The sequence below is a fragment of the Phacochoerus africanus genome, chromosome 11 (genome assembly GCF_016906955.1).
Source record: "Phacochoerus africanus isolate WHEZ1 chromosome 11, ROS_Pafr_v1, whole genome shotgun sequence".
Classification (NCBI taxonomy): domain Eukaryota; kingdom Metazoa; phylum Chordata; class Mammalia; order Artiodactyla; family Suidae; genus Phacochoerus; species Phacochoerus africanus.
Genome location: NC_062554.1, coordinates 102,060,351 through 102,081,761, shown reverse-complemented (window position 1 = coordinate 102,081,761; position 21,411 = coordinate 102,060,351). Strand labels below are relative to the sequence as shown.

General features: G+C 38.8%; 1 protein-coding gene across 10 annotated transcripts in view; it reads right to left on the bottom strand.

The window, feature by feature from the left end:
* Positions 1-21,411, bottom strand: part of GSAP (gamma-secretase activating protein) — a 94,145-nt gene that overhangs the window by 28,264 nt on the left and 44,470 nt on the right. For 8 of the 10 annotated variants that reach the window (XM_047754167.1, XM_047754172.1, XM_047754174.1 and 5 more), the window contains exons 13-19: positions 17,090-17,167; positions 15,091-15,168; positions 9,544-9,636; positions 9,198-9,415; positions 7,344-7,413; positions 6,703-6,785; positions 3,014-3,067 (exon numbers count right to left, since the gene is read on the bottom strand). In XM_047754167.1, coding sequence (XP_047610123.1) covers positions 3,014-3,067; positions 6,703-6,785; positions 7,344-7,413; positions 9,198-9,415; positions 9,544-9,636; positions 15,091-15,168; positions 17,090-17,167 — 674 coding nt within the window. The remainder of the gene's footprint in view (positions 1-3,013; positions 3,068-6,702; positions 6,786-7,343; positions 7,414-9,197; positions 9,416-9,543; positions 9,637-15,090; positions 15,169-17,089; positions 17,168-21,411) is intronic. The other 2 variants (XM_047754168.1, XM_047754170.1) reach the window with 2 other exon arrangements.

Sequence of the window (21,411 nt, the reverse complement as noted above, 5' to 3'; positions counted from 1 at the left end):
GCCTTTCTTGATGACATTCCTTGTAAGGCAAGGATCTTGTTTCAATATACTTTCTGTTTCATTTTTAAAAATTCTTTTGGAAACCATTCTATACAGTGAGGAAGGCTTTTGTCTTTCAGGTGATAAACTGGTGAAACCAGTTCAATTCAATGTTCACAGAGCAAACATTTGTAAAGTGCTCCAGTTCACACTAAAGTTATTTGCAGAGAGAGAAGGAGAGTTCTTGTCTAGTGGCATTTTGCCCTTCCCTCTCCAGACTCCTTATCAGGGCAGTCATCTTCCAAGCAGGATGGAAGCTAATGTGGTCAGAGCAGACAGGGGTGCCGTGGGCCTCGTGGCAAGTCTGGCAGCGAGCATACCTTTGAAAGGTAACATGGGATTCAGGTCAGGGGTGCTCAGAACCAGCTCCTATCCGGTAAACTGCTAGAACAGTCACATGACTAGGGCCGGGAGGGAGGAAGAGTAGGTGGGATGTGCCAATGCAACCAGATTCGTTGCAACATAATTAAGTTGGGAATTGGGGTAGAAGTAGGTCAAAGGCAGCTGCTTATAGTGAGGGGTGTTATGCAAGCAGAGATGGGGAAACAAATGAGAGCTTTCAGGGCCAGGTATCCTCTGAACTGAAGGTACTGATTAGTGATGGGGTATGGGGGATGGTGGGTGCTGGCTACACCAGACCCAGTTCCATCTTCTCCGGAGCCCAAGGCAAATCTCAGCAGCATTCCTCTGCCTTCCCTGATGAATCGTGTCTGCAGGGAGAGGATAAGAAAAGATCTACAGCTCAAACTTGTCCTAGGTAACTCTCCCCACCAGCATGTAAATACATGTGGAGGTGCTGCAGAGCTCCCAAGCATGTTTGGGAACAGTTAATGGTAAAAACTCTCTGCAGAGCCAGTGCTAAATAAAGATAATTAGGGAAGAAGAGAAAAAAGTGAGGAGAAAGCAAAATAAATATCAAAGAAGAAAAAAAACATGGACTACATAAAAACATATCATTTTACATACACACACAAATAGAAAAGATAAAAATAAAAAATTGGAGAATGCAAAAATAAGCTATTTGCTTCCTAAGCAGAGGCAAATTGTATTCTTAGAATAAGCCAATGGGAAAAAGCGGTTCAGCGATAATGCACCTGACTAGTATCCATGAGGATACAGATTTGATCCCTGGCCCTACTAGTGGGTTAAGGATCCAGTGGCATTGCTGCAAGCTGCGGTATAGGTCACAGACGCGGCTCAGATCTGGTGCTGTGGCTGCCTTGACTCCTAGCCTGGGAACTTTCAGATGCAGCAGGTGCCTCCCTAAAAAAAAATAATAATGATGACGGTAAGGTTAGAGTAAAACATACACTCACAAATCCCTTGTAACAGTGTAAATTATTACAACGCCTTTGGAATATCAATTTGGCAATAAGAATCAAAGGCTATAAAAATTGTCATAACTTTTCACCCAATAACACTCCTGGGCATTTAACCTCGGGGGAATAAATCACACACACACACATACACACCCAAACTACATAAAAATATTCATTGCAACATTACTTTTAACAGCAAAAAAAATTTTAGTGAGGGCTAAAAACAAAATAAATATCTCAAAACAGAAAAAAATGAAAGACAGGGCAACACAATGGAATCCTATGGAGTCATTAGAAATCATAATTATGAAAATTATGAAGTTTATGTACCAACATGAAAATATGTTGAAGTATTATAATTCATAATCTTTGGTAAATATCTCTACTGGGTAAAATACACATACTTGTAACACAGACAAAGACGAAATGGGGCAAACAGACAATGTGTTAGGAACTTCAGAATTTGGGGTGACATTGCTTTCTTTTTAAAATTTCTTTCACTGATTTATTGTGTGTCCATTAAACACATTATGGGTTTGTTGGACTAGTGGTAAAAGCAGAAACAATGAAATGAAAGGATGGAGGCCCTTAGTAAGAATCTTTCAAGCTATTAATCGAACATTCCTCTTCCCTACTTCTCCCTGCTTTTGCAGACCTTCCCAGGTGTCTAACAGTGCTGCCTAGAAACATCTTTTGCCCATCTCCCTCTCAAGGACCCTTCTTAGGACCAAACCCCAGAACTCCCAGGGCATCACCATGACCTCAAACGCCCACAGCTTTCCCTCAGCTGCCCAGGCCTGGCCTGGCCTTCCTGGATCAGAAGAATCACATGTAAATAGTAAAAGGCAGCAGCACCCCAAGCTGCCTGCTGCCAAAAGCTGAGATTTCCCAGCACACACTAAGCTATAATTAACAGGAGGCAATGCCAAGAACAACAAAGGAGCTTCAAGGAAACTGTGCTAAAATACTCCGCAGTTTTTAACTACATACACATTCTTTTCTACTCAGCCACTCCACCCAGCCCTCCCTATTGTGCTCAGAAACTCTGAAACCACCAGACTGCAGAGAGCCACGAACAAACGAATGACAAGTGAATGCTGCTGCCGCCGTTGCCACACAGGCAGGAAAGAGGTGCCAGCAAGACCACAGAGACAGCCCTGACAGGTCACTCTTGAGAAAGAAGAGCTGTTCTCAGAAGGAGAAGAAAGTTAGGTAATCCCAGGCCAGGTTACTTAATGGTTTTGGGATTGTGTGTGTGCGTGTTGGGGGTAACAACACAGGTGAAGTTAAAAAAAAAAAAAAAAAAAAACAGCTCCCAGGTCCTCTAAAGAAAATTTACAAGAACTCCTCCAGGGTAGACTTGTTTGAGGCACAGTGGAACGTATGACTTCTAGATGCTTCAAATCAAGCCTTATAGTTCTCTGGCTTCTAAAACCTCCCTCTTCAAAGAGCATTCCTAAGAATTGCCCTGACATCATCCTTAGTGACCACTACCAGGGAAGGATTTCCTAGACAACGAGCCCTACCCTCACTCCATCCTCTTCTGACACTGTACAATCCCTCTGGAACCACCGCAGCACTCGGGGCAGGTGACCGCGGAGGTCAGCAAGGAAGCCACTCAGGTCTGTGCTTTTTGTCCCTTGCTATAAACTTACCTTCATAAGAGGCAATGGGATCTCTTCTGTCACAAGGGTTATTCCAGGAATTTCCTAGGGTGGGGGAAAAACAGACACATCACTGCTAAATGTATCAACTACCACCAGCCCGAGCCTTCAGGAAGTGTTTTCTGCACAGACAGAAGCTGAGGGCAGCTTCCAGTTTGCTAACCTCTACTTTAAATAAACCTTGGAGTTTATAAATAACAGTGAACACAGCCTATCTCTTGCCTTGGGAAGGGAAATATTCTGAAAGTTAAGATTATAATAGTTGACAGTGTCACTAAAGGCAAGGATAAGACTATTATGAAGAAATATAGAGCAAATAATGTATTATTTACACATTTTCATTTAAGAACAAAGGAAGCAAATTATATTTGCACCATGAAATATAATAATAGGGTATAAACTTTTTTTTTTTTTTTGGCTTTTTGCCATTTATTGGGCCGCTCTCGTGGCATATGGAGTTCCCAGGCTAGGGGTCTAATTGGAGCTGTAGCCACCAGCCTACACCAGAGCCACAGCAATGCGGGATCCGAGCCGTGTCTGCAACCTAAACCACAGCTCACAGCAACGCCGGATCCTTAACCCACTGAGCAAGGCCAGGGATCGAACCTGCAACCTCATGGTTCCTAGTCGGATTCGTTAACCACCGCGCCACAAATTCCTTTTTTTTTTTTAACTCCTTCCTCCATCTTCTCTTTCACTTAAATGTATTATAGTTGGTCCCTAATGGCTTTTTTGACTTTAGTAGAAAATTGTTTTACACCTCATCTTCCACCATGATTTCAGAAATAAGAGATCCCCTAAATTAGAGTTTATGCCACATGATCACCATGGCAGATGTGAAAGATACAGTTCATATCAGAAATCCAAATTATAACATTCTGCTAACTAGTGAGCATTAAAATAAAATTAGAAATGTAAATAAAAACATAAATTTCTGAGTTCCCGTCACGGCTCAGCAGAAGCAAATCTGACTAGTATCCATGAGGATGCAGGTTCGATTCCCAGCCTTGCTCAGTGAATTAAGGATCTGGAGCAGCTGTGAGCTGTGGTGTAGGTCACAGACGCGGCTGGGATCTGGCATGGCCATGGCTGTGGTGTAGGCCAACGGCTACAGCTCCAATTTGACCCCTAGCCTGGGAACCTCCATATGCCATGGGTGCGGCCCTAAAAACACAAAAATAAAATAAAACACTCCTCTCTTTATAAAAAGAAAAAAATTCCAAAATTGCCATTTATTTGGTTATTTTGAAAAGTATGTTTCCATGTTAATTAGGTATATTAACCTCTCAACTAGTCAATTCCTCTTTCTTAAAAAAAAAAGGTAGATGATAAATATGAGAAAATAATTTAGAAGGTACTACGTAGAAATAAAATCAGGTATTTGTTTTGGTTTTTTTCCAGAAAATTAACATTTTTTTAACAATCATTGCAAATTTACTATGTGCCATATACATTTCTAAGCATTTTACATGTGCAATATCTTTTTTTTAATTACTCAAATGAATTTATCACATCTGTAGTTGTATAATGATCATAACAATCCAATTTCACAGGATTTCCATCAGGTATTTGTTTAGAAGTTAAACGTCCTGGATTTTACTGACATGCAATATTCCTGTGAAAACCGACATCACAGGGATGGAGAAATAAATTTCCAGGACATTTCAAGCAACTGAGTTCTCCACTGTGACAGGAGAAAGCCTGTGATAAAAATCAATGTGTGTTTCTCTTACGGAAATTTCCCTACAGCTTTAGGTTATAAATAGCATCTTAAAATAGGTATAATAAGGCTTACTGTCTGCAAAGCATAATTCAGAATTATCTGTGTGAGAGCACCAAATTTTCTAGTATCTTAAATCCAATTCCACTATTTACAGAAATAATGTCTCCATACAGACTATGAAATTAATGTTTTCTATTGTGACAAGTATTTATTAAGGATATAGCATTAAGAACATTTGAAGATTAGAGAAAAGTAAATGATTTACATCATTGCTAAAGATAATCACGGAATCATAGAATTTCAGGATTAGGTGAGACCTTTAAGGTAACCTAGTCCAACCGCAAAAAGTTTAAAGCCGAGTGGTAAACCCTAACGCCAGCTCCATACGCAATGGTTATAACTTTCGGGTTTTTTATATTGCACTTCGAGTAGGACTTTCTGACGTCACTCTCTACGTCCGCACGGTTCCTCTGCCCCAGAGAGTCAGGAGAAATGCAGGTGTGAAGAACTGCCTATCAGGTTGACACTCTCACACAACATCCAACTAACACCTGCATCATCTTTGAACACAACCCTGGGAACTAGAGGTCCTGTCCCAGCCTTCCAGACACTGAACACAGGACAGCGACGGCCAGGGTTGGGTGGTGAGGGGAGGAAGCTGAAATGCGCATTTCCCGCCTCGGGGGAGGGGGTGGGGGGGTAGGGGTTAACCTGCAAACTTCCTGCCACATTACCGCAGAGTCTGCAAGTATATTCACAAGCGTTCTTCAAACAGTGAGGGCCTGGAGGAGAAACAAGCTCAGATCTTTCCCTTATAATTTTACAGTGAGGCATGAAAGTTTAATAACTCTAACAGTGAGAGACAAAAAGAAAGGGCCTTTGGAAAAACACTTCCATTGTGCATACCAAAAATTTAGGAATTAATGAAAACACACTTGATGTGCCATTTTTTTAAGGACTGTATTTAAATAGCCTAAAAACAAAATGGGGGAGTTCCCTGGTAGCCTAGTGGGTTAAGGATCAGGCCTTGTCACTGCAGTGGTGCAGGTTTGATCACTGGCCCGGGAATATCTGCATGCTGTGGGTGCAGCCAAAACCAGAGATATACGTCATAAAATAAATATATAGTTATAAAATAAATATTTTATGTATAAAATTTAAAAAAGGAGAAATGTTAAAATTTATCCAAGTACTTATTTTCCTGTGTCTGTGTTCCCTGAATTAAATTTATTTTTCTAAATGCTTTTTGGATACAAATGCCTGCCTCAAGACTGAGCACACAGTAGTTCTAACATCTCAGTATGCAAGGAGGAGAGGCAGAAACTTTTTCAAGGTTTTCACTTTCCAACAAAGCTCAGCTTACTGAACCACGTTCAAGAGAAAATGAATAATGTTTTCTCTTGAAACATCTCTTCCCAATTAAAAGGAAGGGAGTCTGGACCAACAGGAAGAAAAGGTTGGACTGAGTGAATTTGCTTAAGATTATTGACTTTTACTGTTCTTGCAGCTCTAGAGTTATCACAGATTTTCTTTCTAAAGCTGGGGGAAAGGTCATAAAGGTGCTAATCTACTAAGTAAATAGAACGGCTCGGAAGAACAGCAGTGGTCCAGCCATTCCTCCTATAAAAAAACTCTAAGAAATATTTTCACCCCCTAAAAAATGTAAAAAATGTAAAAACGAAAACCATTTGTAGATGATAGAGGTTTAATTCTGCTTGGACACAGGAAGAATAACACACATGCTGTGCCTTCTCCTTCGGTTCTACGGCTTTATGGAAAGATCTTTGGCCAAGAGCAAGGATTCACTGTTATTTTTTCTGCCGAAAAACTTCAACTCAGATTCTTATGAGTCCAAATAGAAGTGAACACACAACTTTGGTTACTGTGACAGGGATGTGCCACAATAACCACTGTGAATTAATTTTAATTACATAAGGAGTATAACGTGTTAACTTACTGTATCCCAGGTGAGCAGTGAGGAATATGGCAGGAGTGTATCCATGTTACTTGTCTCGGGATAGATGCTCCAATATGAAGATGCTGAGTAAATTTGGAGGGGGGAGGGAAACAATTTAATAGGAAGAATAAGGCAGTAGACACTGTAATTCACTGAAACAAGCAAACCAACAAAAGTTTTCATTGCCTTACCCTTCATCCTCAAAAGGCAAATCATTATGGCTCTAACTGCTGATTAAAACGTTCAGGATCTACTTTTTACAATGCAATTAATTTCCCCCCAAATTATTTGGCACCTACATCTATCCTAGTGACATTACACCACTTGACACAGAACCAGCCAACACAATACTGAGCTACGAAAGTTACCGGAAAAAAAAAAAACAAAAAAAACCACTAATAAGGTTATAGAATCAAGATCATATCTTATATCTCATCGGTCTCAGAACAGCCTCAGCTTCTTCCAAAACCACAAGAGAATAAAACTTAATTAGCTGCTGACTACAATAGAAAAAAAAAAAAAAAAAAAAAAGGAGGCTCCTAACCAGCATTTTGACAGATTGAGGTATTATCAATTTACTGATTTCCCGCAAGCAAAAAGGTCAAGGATTCAACATCACATGCACCATCAGCAACACCTACCAATTATAAACTCCTGAATGAGGTCAAATGAATGGCAAGCAGAGATGTTCTCAGAAATCCATTGAATAATCTTTAAAAATAAGAAGACAGCTCTGTTGGTATTTAGGTCTGCACCCTGCCCCCACCACCAAAGAAGTACAAAATATACATGAATCTTTAAAAATTATATCTCTCTTTTCTAGCTGCCTAAGAATACACTCATTTCTACACTATCTTCAAGATAACATAACGCAAGGCTGTGTGGGCAAAGCAGTCCTATAAATGAGGTCTTTCTCATACATCATTTTAATAAATGCCCTTGGCTGGGATCCCAGTAAACCTTCAACCTAACCTTTGTTTTTGCTAGAGTAGGACATTACAGCAAAGTAGCTGTGTGAAGTGCTGTGAGAAACGGATGAAAAGCAAACCAAACGACTGAGCATGGAGGCAGCAGACCTGGGTTGGAATTCCAGCTCAGTCACACCATTAAATTGTTGTGAGCATGGCTATGCTATCTTCCCAAAGAAAGTACAATCCCTGTTATATCAACAATTCTCTCAAGCTCTATAACTACCCATACCTGCTGCAGGAATGAAACTCCTTGTTCCCAGCTTTGGAATTGATGGCTTGCCTAGTCATAGAGCACTCTCACATTTCTGCTCCTACCAATAAGTTTTTCTTATTTCCAAACCTTCCAAACCTATTCATGCCAGTTGTACTTATTTTCACAATTCAGTAAGTTAATAAAATACTACCATAGACAAATGACATATGGATGGGTTTGTCTATGGTAATATTTGTCAAAAAGAATGCTGGTGGGTCAATAAAAGTTGAATATTTTGGAAAGACTCAAAGGCATGTCTCTAAAATACTTATTTAAAAAAAACTAGATGTGAGAAACTATAAAAAATTGAGAAAAAAAATGCCTGATGTACACAAATTGCTTTGAAAGTATCTTTATTTTTTTATTTTTTTTAACTATTTTATTTTTTATTATTTTTTATTTTTTTTAATTTTTTATTACTCAAATGAATTTATCACATTGAAAGTATCTTTAAAGTACAGACCTTCTTGGAGAATAAAATGTAAAGAAAAGAAAAATAAAGTAACTAGAAGAACTGTACAGAAACAGATAAAGCCAAGACATTACTACTGCCTTTATGTCAGAAAAATGATTTTGAATTCCAATTAACTTATATGCAAAGAAAGGGCCTTAATCTACAACAAAAGATAGGTGTGTAAATGTACATTTATATGTTTCAGGTTAAAATAAAACACTTAAGATTTTTTTTTCAATTGAACCACCACCCTTTGCCCCAATAAAGTCTAATGGGGGATTTCTCCAGCATCATAGGATGGCTGTAAAATTAAATAAGATGTATGAAAGTGTTCCATGAACTATAATGTGAAATATAAATATAAACATGTTACCTCTATTTAAAATGTAATAAGAAGATTTTATTTACCACCAGATCTTAGACCTTTTGATGATATACACCAAATATACCAGGAGGAAAAGTTGATATTTTAGAAACTATTGACTAAGCACTTTCTTGGAATGTTCCCAATATAGCTAACATTTACTCACGATATGGAAAGGAGAACCATCAAAAGAACAGGCATGCTCTCACAGTCTGAGGTCTGTGTCCATAAAAAAGGAGCACAGGGATATGCTCCCTTTTTTTTTTTTTTTTTTTTAAGGGCTTTGCCTTTTATTATCCTTGTATCCTTTTGAGAGAATATGTTCAAGTCAGGACAGAGCCATCAACCTTGCTTGCCTACCAAATGAAAACAACCTCTGTTCATTGCAACCGCTAACTGTCCACATCTTACGCTGTCCATTTGCCTGCGTTCAGACTGAAGCTCAACTCCCACCTTGGCTTCCGTTTGCCGTGGGTCTCGGCCACACGAGAGCACGCAGTGCATCAAGGCCATCTTCTCACAGTCCAGCCGGGCGTTCCACAGGAACTCCAACAAATAGGACTGGTTGAGGAGCGCCCTATAGAGCTTTCCAGAACACCGATCCAGAACCAGGGACCCTGATAGGGACTGTAAAGGGCGATGAGGTAGCAGATCAATCACTTCGTTGTTTCCTAGCCAAAAAAAAAAAAAAGTAGATCAGCAAAGAAAAAAAAAAAAACCCTCTCCTCCAAACACAAATATTAATGCTTAAAACAAACTCAAGTGGACCGCGTTCACGAGATAAAAACTATCACCATACCTGTCAGAAACAGACTGTGGCAGATCAGGTCTGGATGCTGAATGTTCAGTAGATGAAAGAAATGACCGGGTAAGTAAACAGCCACGTAATAATCTGTGGAAGAGAAAGAGTTCAGTCTTCTCCAGGCATCGAGAGCTGTATAGGCACAGATAAAGCCAAGAACTGTACGGCAGCTCTTATTTTTCTCTGAGCATTTTAAAACACAAAAGGTTTGACCAATATAATAATAAGCTGTCTGTTTATTTCGTCTTACTCGCAAGCTCTCATTTATTTCTCTCTCAGGCTAATTTTTTTTTTCAGATATTTGGCCATGGTTATCTTAATTTATATCTGAAGCTTCGTTTCTCAGGGAATTGCAGTTTTAAATCAACCTAAATGAGCTCAGAGAGAAAATGAGAGAAAAACAATCCAGCAACATAAATTATTCCTTAATATGACAAGCTAGAAAGAGCTTGTAAAACAGCTCTAAAAGTTAGTTCCCTGTGTTTAACTACCACGCACTGTCAGCACGAGCATTATCATCACCAGCATCATTTTCTCTAAAGAACCTTTACACTAATATTCACCAAAGAAAAATCTCTGCAAGCATTCTGACACTTGGTGAAGTACGAATGTGTTTGCTTGCATAGCTAGCTGCCTGGAATTCAAAGTTTCCCAGTCCCTGCAATATTTTTGTACAAAGAACAATTTGTATACAAATTGAGACAAGGTAAAATAAATAAATAAATAAGTAGGTTTCTGGCTAATGGGAGGGTAGAAATAGCTCATGCCAATAATTTCGCTAGGATCTTAGAAAAACGGAGAAATTCATATAATAATAGTAAATTTCATATAGATAAAACACGTAGATTATGTGAGCCAGCTAGACTCTTTTTTTTTTTTTTAACCTGAGATCAAAGAAACAAATGCTAATCATTTGCATAGAAGGTATTCTGTGGAAGGGAAAGGAGAGGATGTAAAACCCTAACCAGTTGACTTTCAGTTACCATAGATTAAGTGATGTTAAACTACTTAACACAAGTGGGTGAAATAACGTTATCATTATGGCAACGCCTAAATAGAAAAACGCAAATAGTGGCGTAGTAGGGCAGAGTGAAAAGGCATCAAATGACCTAGTTTAACTCCTAGCCCTACCACTTAACCAGTTATTTAGATACTAAGTCCCTGGGAGAGGTGGCATTTGGAAACAGATGAGGGTGTTTTGAGTTGTCACAATCACTGGGATAAAGGAGTCCTACTGCCACTTGATGAATGGGCTCCAGGGATGCTGAATCCCTCAGTGTGCAGGACACTCTCACCAGAAACATCAATAGTACCTGCAATAGGCTGAATGATGGCTCCCACGGATGTTTGTGTGGTAATCCCCAGAGCCTGAGAATATGTCACTTTAAGGGATGAAAGGGACCTTGCAGATGTGATTAAGGATCATGAGATGGAGAGGGTCCCCTGAATTATCCAAGTGGATCCAATGTGATCAAAAATGGTTTTATAAGAGGGAGGAAGCAGGAGATTTGACTACAGAAGAGAAGACCCCATGATGATGAAAGAGATTGGAGCGATGTGGTCTCAAGCCAAGAAAGATGATTCTAGAGCCTGGAGGAGTCGAAGAATGAATTCTTCCCTGGAATCTCCAGAAGGAACCATTTCTTCCCCTACTGACCCCTCAAGATTCACTCATTTCAGAATTCTAACCTCTGAAACTGAAAGACAGTATGTTGTTTACTTCAAAGCTAACTTTGTGGTGATTTCCTATCGCAGCAATAAGAAACTAACATAGGAGACACTAGCAGAAGCCTGGGCACACGTCACAGACATTTTGAGCCTCAGTTTCATTTTCAGTAAAATGGAGAAAACACCACCAAGAAAAATTGTCATAAGAATCAACATAACATAAAAAAACCCACTTAGCAATATAGTATTCATTTTTAAAATGGTAGTTTTTTGATGCACAAACATATTTCCTATTTTATCTCATTTCTTTTTTATTTTATTGAAGTATAGTTGATTTACAATGTTGTGTTAATTTCTGCTGTTCAGCAAAGTGATTCAGATATATACAGATAGATATACAGATATATATATTCTTTTTCATATTCTCTTCCATTATGGTTTATCACAGGATATTAGATAAACCATAAACCCTGTGCTATACAGTAGGACCTTGTTTATCCATTCTTTACGTAATAGTTTGCATCTGTTAACCCCAAACTCCCAGTGCACCCCTCTCCTACTCCCCCGCTCCCCGCTTAGCAATCACAAGTCTGTTCTCTGTGTCTGTGAGTCTGTGTCTGTTCATGAATAAGTTAATTTGTGTCACATTTAAGAGCAACATCATATGGTATTTGTCTTTCTCTTTCTAACTTCACTTAGTCTGATAATCTCTAGGTCCATCCATGTGACTGCAAACGGCATCATTTCATTTTTTTCTTAATGTATAAACATATCTTTCTTGTATAGAGGTGTTGGGGGCTCATGGAAAACTTTTCCCAAAACTCTATTCCTTAATATTCCCTCAATATAAGCCCCTGTTAAAAGCGTGACAATTCAAGAAAGTTGCACACATTAGATAGCAAAAACGACATCACTCAAAAAGCAATACTGTTCTCAATAAAAAATTCCCTCTAGAACAGTTTTAATCTTGGGTACAATTTTGTGCCTATATAATAAAATCGTTTTAAGAAGGAAAGACGACTTATGTAAGATAGCCGATTTTTACAAAGCTCTAATTTTTCTGCCCTCTCCACATTTTGAGGACAATAGATTTAGATCATGGCTTCCCTTTTCAAGAGTCATTCCCAGGGGTTAAAAAAAAAAGGGAAGGATACCTTTGACCTCACCAAATGCTAAGGTTTTTTTAGTGGAAAGTTTCCCACATCACCCTTGATAGGGGATGCTGATATAGCACTCTTGATAAGAATCAAGTCCCAGATCCAGGAAACCTTCTATTTATCTCTCTTACCACAGGAAGCAGTAGAATCAGGCCTCTCTAAAGCGATTTCCCACAGGTTCAGAGCGCATGTTAAAAACTGCCACACACTGGCCCACTTAGCGTAAATTCTCTCTCCACATAAATTGTATCATTCCAAATAAAAGTCTTTCTTTGTAACAATGGGAATGGACATAGAGAATATTACGCTTTAGTAAAAGAACTCAGACAGAGAAAGACAAATAGTCTAGGTTATCACTTACATGTGGAATCTAAAAAAAGAAAACAAGTATATATAACGAAACAGAGGCTGACTCAGACAGAGAACAAACAAGTGGTTACCAGTGGGAAGAGGGAAGGAGGGACAAGATAGGTAGGAGATGAAGAGATACAAACTATTATGAATAAAATAAGATACAAGGATATACTGTACAGCACAGAGAATTATAGCCATTATTTTATAACAACCTTAAATGTAGTATAATCTATAAAAACACTGAATTACTATGTTGTACACCTGAAATCAAGATACTACTGTAAATCAACTATACCTCAACTTTAAAAAAAGACCAAAAATGAGTTCCCTTGTGGTGCAGTAGGTTAAGGATCCAGCATTGTCTCTGCAGCAGCTCAGGTTGCTGCTGCGGTGTGGATTCAATCCTTGGCCCAGGAACTTCCACATGCCATGGACCAAAAAAAACAAAAACAAAAACAAAACAAACAAACAAAAAAGCTTCTCATGGACTTTATCATTTTGGTTCTCACTTTGCATAGTTCCTTCACACCTTCCTAAATGTCATGACAGTAGACAGACTGGGGACTAGGGATATAAGAAAATATCAAAGAATCCATGCGCTCTAAACCTGAAGCTTTTTTCTTTTTTCTTTATTGTTGAGTCTAGTTGATTGACAATGTTTCATCAAGTTCTGTTATACAGCAAAGTGACCCAATCACATACATTTCCCTGTGCTGTCCAGTAGGGTTCCATTGCCCATCCATTTCCAATACAACAGTTTGCATCCAAAAAGCCCGCAAAATGCCCATCTATCCCACTCCCTTCCCTTTCCCCTTGGGAACCCCAAGTCCTCTCTCCTTGGCCATGATCTGCTTCTGTTTTGTTGCGGTTTTTTGATAGGATTATCTGTTTCATATTTTAGAATCCACAAATAAGTGATATCATCTGGAATTTGTCTTTTTCTTTCTGGCTTACTTCACTTAGTATGAGCGTCTCTAGGTCCATCCATGTTGCTGCAAATGGCATCAGTTTGTCTTTTTATGGCTGAATTATATATATATATATATATATATATATACACACACACCACATTATATATATATATATATATATATATATATATATATATATATATATACACCACATCTTCTTAATCCATTCATCTGTCAATGGATATCTAGGTTGCTTCCATGTCTTGTCTGTTGTGAATAGTTCTGTTATGAACATAGGGGTGCATATATCTCTTTAATATACTGTGCCATGTCCTATATGCAGGCAAGCAACAATCCTGTTTAGTCTTGTGCTAACCTTTTTGTGCCCCTCATCCTAACACAGAAAAGCAGCTTTTGGAGTTCCAGTTGTGGCTCAGTGGAAACGAATCTGACTAGCATCCATGAGGACGCAGGTTCAGTCTCTGGCCTCGTTCAATGGGTTAAGAATCCGGTGTTGCCGTGAGCTGTGGTGTAGGTCGCAAGGGCGGCTTGGATCTGGCATTGCTGTGGCTGGCGGCTACAGCTTCGACTGGACTGCAAACCTGAGAACCTCCATATGCTGCGGGTACAGCCCTAAAAAGACAAAAAGACCAGAAAAAGAAAAAAAGCAGCTTTCAGTAGGGAAGTATAACAAAACCCTTCTTTGTATTCTTCATTATAGACTAGCTTAATATGATTAAGCCTAATATTCAAGTTCCCTTTACCATATTTACTTGATAAAAAACGACACACTCAAGCTGATCCATAAATCATTTATGGGACTTGGAAGCTTTGTGCAATTAGCAAAGAGGAATGGAGAATTTCTCGAGGGCCTTTGTCCCTCTAGAATCAAGGGACAATATGATTATTTCTCATAGGCTTTTAGGAAACATCTCATTCACTGCCATCATTTTTATACTAACAAATGGCTTTTTAGGATTGCTACTAAAAACCTAAGAAAGCTCAAGCCTAGGTTCTCTAAGAAGGGAGACGCATCCCTTCAAGGCTGGTGAGAGAGAAAATCTTCCTCTATCAGGCTTCAAAAAGATCAAGCGTTCCCTTCGTGGCACAGCAGAAACCAACTCGATTGGTATTCACGAGGATACAGGTTCCATCCCTGGCCTTACTCAGTGGGTTAAGGATCCGGCGTTGCTCAGATCCTGCATTGCTGTGGCTATGACATAGGCCGGAAGCTACAGCCTCAACTCAGCCTGGGAACTTCCATGTACCACAGGTGCAGCCCTAAAAAACAAGACAAAACAAAACAAAAATCAGTGGTAGTCATTACAACCGGAGTTCCAAAGAGGCATGAAAAAAAGGGGTGCACGACAGAAAAATGAGCCATAGAGGGCTGAGGCATAACACATACTGGAAGGAAGGGTCAGCACAGAGAGATGCCTAAGCCTCTCACTCACCAAGGTTGAGAAAAGTAACGCCCTTTGTCACACCTGAGTCCACACTCTCAAGAGCAGCAGTGAAGGTCTTGCTGTGCCCTGGGGAGAGAGAATGTGAAGCCATAGAATGGAAGTTAAAAAACAAAGAGCTGGAATTCCACCCAAAGCAGTGACTATGCCATGCTCTCAATATTTAGAAACTGTGAGATCCAACAACGCATGTGTCTTCGGGGTCCTAGAGCTCCTGGTTCTCCATCACTCTCCAAAAGCCAGCACAGGAGATGGATCACCTACCTGGTGCCATCACCAGTCAGTGGCTGTTCTGGGCTTATGCACAATTTAGACCTGAAACTGTTGTGCTGGGACAGGATCTGAAGAAATCTACTTAAGGACCCAAGCAAGAGGTAGAAGAAACCAGGTGACTCACTGGCTCTCCTGCCTCAGATTCACTGCCACACTCTTGCAACCACTAAGGCCCAGGAGGCCTCTCCAAATCACTTAGGAATCCCACTGTGAGTTAGAAAGGGTGTTGAACTATCTGCTAATCTCAGTGGGCTTCACTCTTCACTCTTCTAACTCTTCATCACAGTTATTAGCTCTTAATAAAACTCTCAGGAAAGTTTAATTTACTTGTTTTAATCACTAGAAAAATGAAAACTCTGCACAGTTATCAAACTCGTACTATTAAAGCATGTCTTCTGAAGTTATTTATTTACTTACTTACTTATTTATTCCTTGTCTTTTTTTAGGGTCGCTCCCGTGGCACATGGAGGTTCCCAGGCTAGGGGTCTAAGTGGAGCTGTTGCAGACGTCCTACGCCACAGCCACAGCAACGTCAGATCCAAGCCACGTCTGTGAACTACACCACAGCTCATGGCAACGCTGGATCCTTAACCCACTGAGCGAGGCCAGGGATCGAACCCACAACCTCATGGTTCCTAGTCGGATTCGTTTCCACTGCGCCACGATGGGAACTCTCTTCTGAAGTTACTTTTAGTTTCTTCATTTTTAAGTTCTTCAACTTTTTTACTTTCATCTCTAACTTCTAAAGGTAATACTAGGCAATTCTAGAGAATAAATTCTGGTGTGGTCTAACAAATTTTTTTTTATTTTGAAAATTCTAATTTAAAAAAATTTTAACTCTAGCCATAGTACGTACTACACAAATGTTAATTTTAATTTTAAACGAACAAGCAAAATAAATACTCTTTAGCATGGTTCAGGCCTGAAACTATTAAAGGGCACAGTGTGACCAACTATAGAACTAGAAAAGATTGGGCACTCGACTCCTGTCTCACAGGCTGACTGCTGACATGGCAATTTCTCTTTTATTTTTCTTTTTATGGCCACACCTATGGCATATGGAAGTTCCCCGGCTACAGGTCAAATTGGAGCTACAGCTGAGGCCTACACCACAGCCACAGTAACACTGGATCTAAGACACATCTATGACCTATGCCTCAGCTCGCGTCAACACCGGATCCTTAACCCACTGAGCAAAGTCAGGGGTTGAACCTGGATCCTCAGGGACACTATGGTAGGTTCTTAACCCAAGGAGCCACAATGGGAACACCAACATATCAATTTCTTGGGCCACAGATGTGTGAAATGAAATAAATGTATATTAGGTCTAAGACTTGGCAAGGTCAGAGATCATGGAAGCTTTTAACAAAACCCTATACGAGTTAACTCTATTGGTTACTTTCTAATTAATAATAACATGCAAACACACACACTTTGGGCAAATACATCCATTAAGATTGGTCTACAGGCCTGTAAAAATGATACAAGTCAGGTAAAAATATATTACAACATATTATTTAAAATATAACGTAAAAATAATTAGCTAAATATTCATCATTAGTGAATTTCTTTAGGAAACATTATTATATACAGATGTACACTGTACTGATCAAATTTGTTACAAGGTAAAAAGACTTTAAAAAAATCTATGAAATTTGCTGCTATTTGGAAAAAATGATTATGTACAAGTCAAAAATTGAGAAAAAAGAAAAAGTACCTTTATGAAAGTAAAACACTGAATATGTGATTTGTTCCTGAGGGTCAGGGCTCGGGCAGTAACATACACACAGACTTCCTAGAAGGAAGAAGGCATTTAGTAGAACTTAAAAGAATCATAGACAAATAAAAAGTTTCCTAAGCCCCTTAACCTTACTGCTCTTTATCTAGATGCACTGCCTCAACCTACCTCACAGATTATTCCCAAATCCTAGAAAGAGACTATTAACAGGTTGCTAAGAACTTTCAGCTCAACAATTCCTCAGCGCACACTACAAGCAGTGCACTGTGGTAGGCTCCTGAAGGCTGGCTAGGAAAACGGACAGAGGCACGGAAGTCTGAAGAAGTTTACAAAGCTTCATGAGATTCTCCTGAGATACATATACAGCCCTGCACTCTTTTTTAGCTTGCTTTCCAGTCATTATTAATGGCGACAGACCCTAGTTCATTGAAAATGTGTCTCCTCTTTAAAGAAAGTTTCCGGTTTTCTTGTTTACCTAGAATGGAAGGCAAACTGGGATAACAAGAGCAAGTGTGGCGGTGTGTGAGCCTGTGCCCACCCATGTTTGGGTCACCAAGGGCCAGGGCCCAAGAGCAAAGGAGAATTTCCAGCATAGAGCCTGAACAGCCTCACTGACCCCACCACTCCAGAACCACCTCTGCCTCCCAGCTGCTTCAGCTTGTTCACCATCTTGAGTAGCCATTGCTACCTAGACAGACTAGCTAAGGCCACCAATGACCCACAAATGGGGGCATTATACTTAAAACTGATAAACTCTATTCTAATGCCAGCATTTATGTGATTCCCTGAAACAGCAGATCTCCAGGGTGGAAAGGGACTCAACAAGGAGTGTAGAAACCTGGGTTCTAATCCCAGAGTGAATATTAACTAGCTGTGTGAATGAAATCATTGTTCTACTTCAATAAATGGCAATATTTCCTCTACCATACTGCTACTAGAATTCCTTTATCAATGAATCATGGTAGGAAGAAAAAAAAAAAAAAAAGGCCCATTTTCCCTAAGAAGGCTAATTAAGGACATTTTAAAGCATTCTGTTATAATAATTATCATTTGTGACTTTTTAATGACTTTTAAAGACTGCAATATATTGTTAGAAATTCATTGTATTGCAATATCTTAAACACAAAATAATAAAACAGAGTAACTTTATCAGATAAAAAAGTAACAGTTCTTTTAGAGTTGAAATTACTGTTATGCTTAATGAGTACAGAGTGATAATACCTTTTCTTTCAAATTACAGCGGACTTGCTAAGAACAAAATAATGCTATGCTAAAGCAAAAACAAAAATAATAATGATAAGAGTTACAAAAGTCCCATGTACCACTTGGACTACTTTCATAAAGTAAACATACTACCAGCAAAAACCTTAATTGGTTTGTCCTGTTCTTTTATATTCTATGATCACAAGGAGAAACATTCTTAGCCAACAGAGTTAAAACTTCAGCCTCTCAGTATTTTGAACACTATGATAAAATAGACTTTAAGAAATATTTAACAAGATGATACTCTGATGGAAATAGTAGACAGAGAGTAAATGTTAAGAATTCTGTTTTAATGTAGAACCAAATTTTAATTTGATAAAACTATTTGAATGTCTCTCTCTTACTCTTTCATGGGAATAAAGTTTTACTAGCTTGAACCTCCTAAGAGGATAAAATTACACAGGGCAATGAAAAAATAACCATTCAAAGAACATAATTGTACAATAAACTTTACCAAGCCTTAAAAAAAAAAAGCAACTTCAGCCTCTCTTGTAATAAAGAAATAAGAATTAAAACAAGGCAGCATATTTTTCCTTTCAAATTAGCAAAGTTTTAAAAACAATAATCAACTCTGACCGTGGAGCAGTAGGAAGAACATTCTCAAATGATAGTAGTGGAAGAATGAACTAGGACCTCCCTGAAAAAATAGTTTTGCAGAGGATTAAATATATTCACACCTGCTGACCCAGTAATTCTTCATTTAGGAATCTAGCCTGAGGCATGAACATGAAACAATAATATAAGGAAGATCATAACCTCCATTCTAGCAAAATCCTCCGCACACTATCCTTTAGAGAATCGAGGTTATTGTTTTCCTTGTTTTGAAGAAAGTTAAAGTGAAATTCAGAATAAACATACCTAATTACATACACCGAGAGCCACAGTCAGATCTCATAAGCAAATATCTCCAAATAGAATGTGGCTTAGACACCCCCTCCAAATCCCAAAGGGAGAATAATAAAAAATAAAAAATAAAAAAATAAAATTTTTAAAAAGGGCAGAGCAAAGGGAAATGGGCTGTGCACAGGCTCTGCAAAGCTGTTCTATCCCTAAAATTTTCTTTGATAGTAGAAATAGTCTAGACCTGTGCTGTCCAATATGGTGGCCACTAGACACACGTGGGCACTGAGTGCTTAAAATGTGGCTAGTGTAACTGAGGAACTCCTTTTAATTTTATTTAATTTTAATCAGCTTAAACAGCCCTATGTAGCTAATGGCTACCATACTGGATAACACAGCTCGGGAGCCCTGGTTCCCAACCCCAAACGTACATTAAAATGACCTGGGCTCACAGATGCCCAGGCTCCACCTAAGATCAACTAAATCACAGCTGGGGGTGAGACTCAGGCATCAGCATTTTTAAAATTTGACTGAGGCAGATTAATTAAATTCTCTAAGCTTCGGTTTCCCCATGTGTAAATAAGGAAAACATAGAACCTCCTTTATATAGTTCTAATGTGAGAGTCAAATGCAGTCATACAGATAAAGCTTTGGCAGAAAAGTTATATCTGGTCATAAAGGTGAGCTGCTATTATTAAAATTCCAGGATAATTTTCCTGCTGTTTCTAAGTTGGGGAAAGTCAGAGTTTGAAAAAACAAAGCCTGCTCTTAACGACGTACCCAGAGATGTTTAATGAATATTCATCAATGATGAAGATAACATCTAAAAGTTGGCTAGCCTGGGGGGAAACCATGTGGACAATGAAAGCTATTATGGACAAAGTTTTCCAAGGGAAATTATCTCATTGTAAAAGTCTCTATAAAATGCTAAAACACAAGCCTAATTCTGGGAATATTTGTGATTTATCAATGTTGTCATGCGTTCATTCCTTTTTATTGCCATTATTTGTACCGGAAGACGAGTTTATACTTTTCACCCTCACTGCCTCCCAGTAGGTGGTGCACAAGAAAGAATTACAGCACCATTGACTTAGAACACACAAGAGTGCACTAAGCACAGCTTTAAAGTTCACTATCAGATAGGGAAGGAATGAGTACATTTTATTTCCTTCAATGCTTTAGGAAGTCTCTGATTCACTCTCCGACTGTAAGAAAATGAACTAGAAAAATCCATATGAACTCATAATCTTAATACATAAGTGGCCTGACATGAGCAGAGCACTTTTGCCCACCACCAACTCTCAACAGCATCCTTGTCATCCAGATGTTAACTTCTAATTCCCTGGAAGATAGCAGATTTCATTTCTTAGGGCGGAAAAAATCAGGATAGAGATACTTTTAAGAAGGTAAAAAGTCATGCTGAAAGGACAAAGTAGGTCCTGATGATCAATATGTGACAACTGAAACATCAAATATTATTCTAGCATCATCATTAACGTAAATAGTTGAAGTAAGTTGAGTTTGTCAAAGGCTCTGTGTCTATTGGCATTCCTTTCATGAACCATGTTTTCTGATCTCCACACCAGTGGAAAACTAAGCTCCCTATTAGAGAGGGAACAAGACAGAGATTAGACTATTTGCTCTTTCCATTCCTACTTTGCCAAAGTAGATTTTTGTTTGTTCTTTTTAACCAAAAAGGTTTAAATAAGTACTTTTGAAAAGCAACTTGGGAAATTCATTAACTGACAGCCTATCAGTTGAAAACCAAAAGATTCCTTCTTTGGCTTTTCTCATCTTTGATTTGGAAGCATCCCATCTGAAACAGCTTTATTTTTTAACAATTACTTTTATTAAAGTATAATTGAGTTACAATGTTGTGTCAATTTCTGCTATACAGTAAAATGACCCAGTCATACGTATATATACATTCTTTTTCTCATATTATCTTCCATCATGTTCTATCCTAAGAGATTGGACATAGTTCCCTGTGCTGTACAGTAGGACCTCATTGCTTATCCATTCTAAATGCAATAATCTGCATTTACCAATCCCAAACTCCCCATCCATCCCGCTCCCTTCCCTCTCCCCACTCCCCCTTGGCAACCACAAGCCTGTTCTCCATGTCTGTGGGTCTGTGAAAGAGGCTTATTTTTTCTATTTCAAAGCTCACTCTGAAAAGCAAGATTTATGTTCTACCC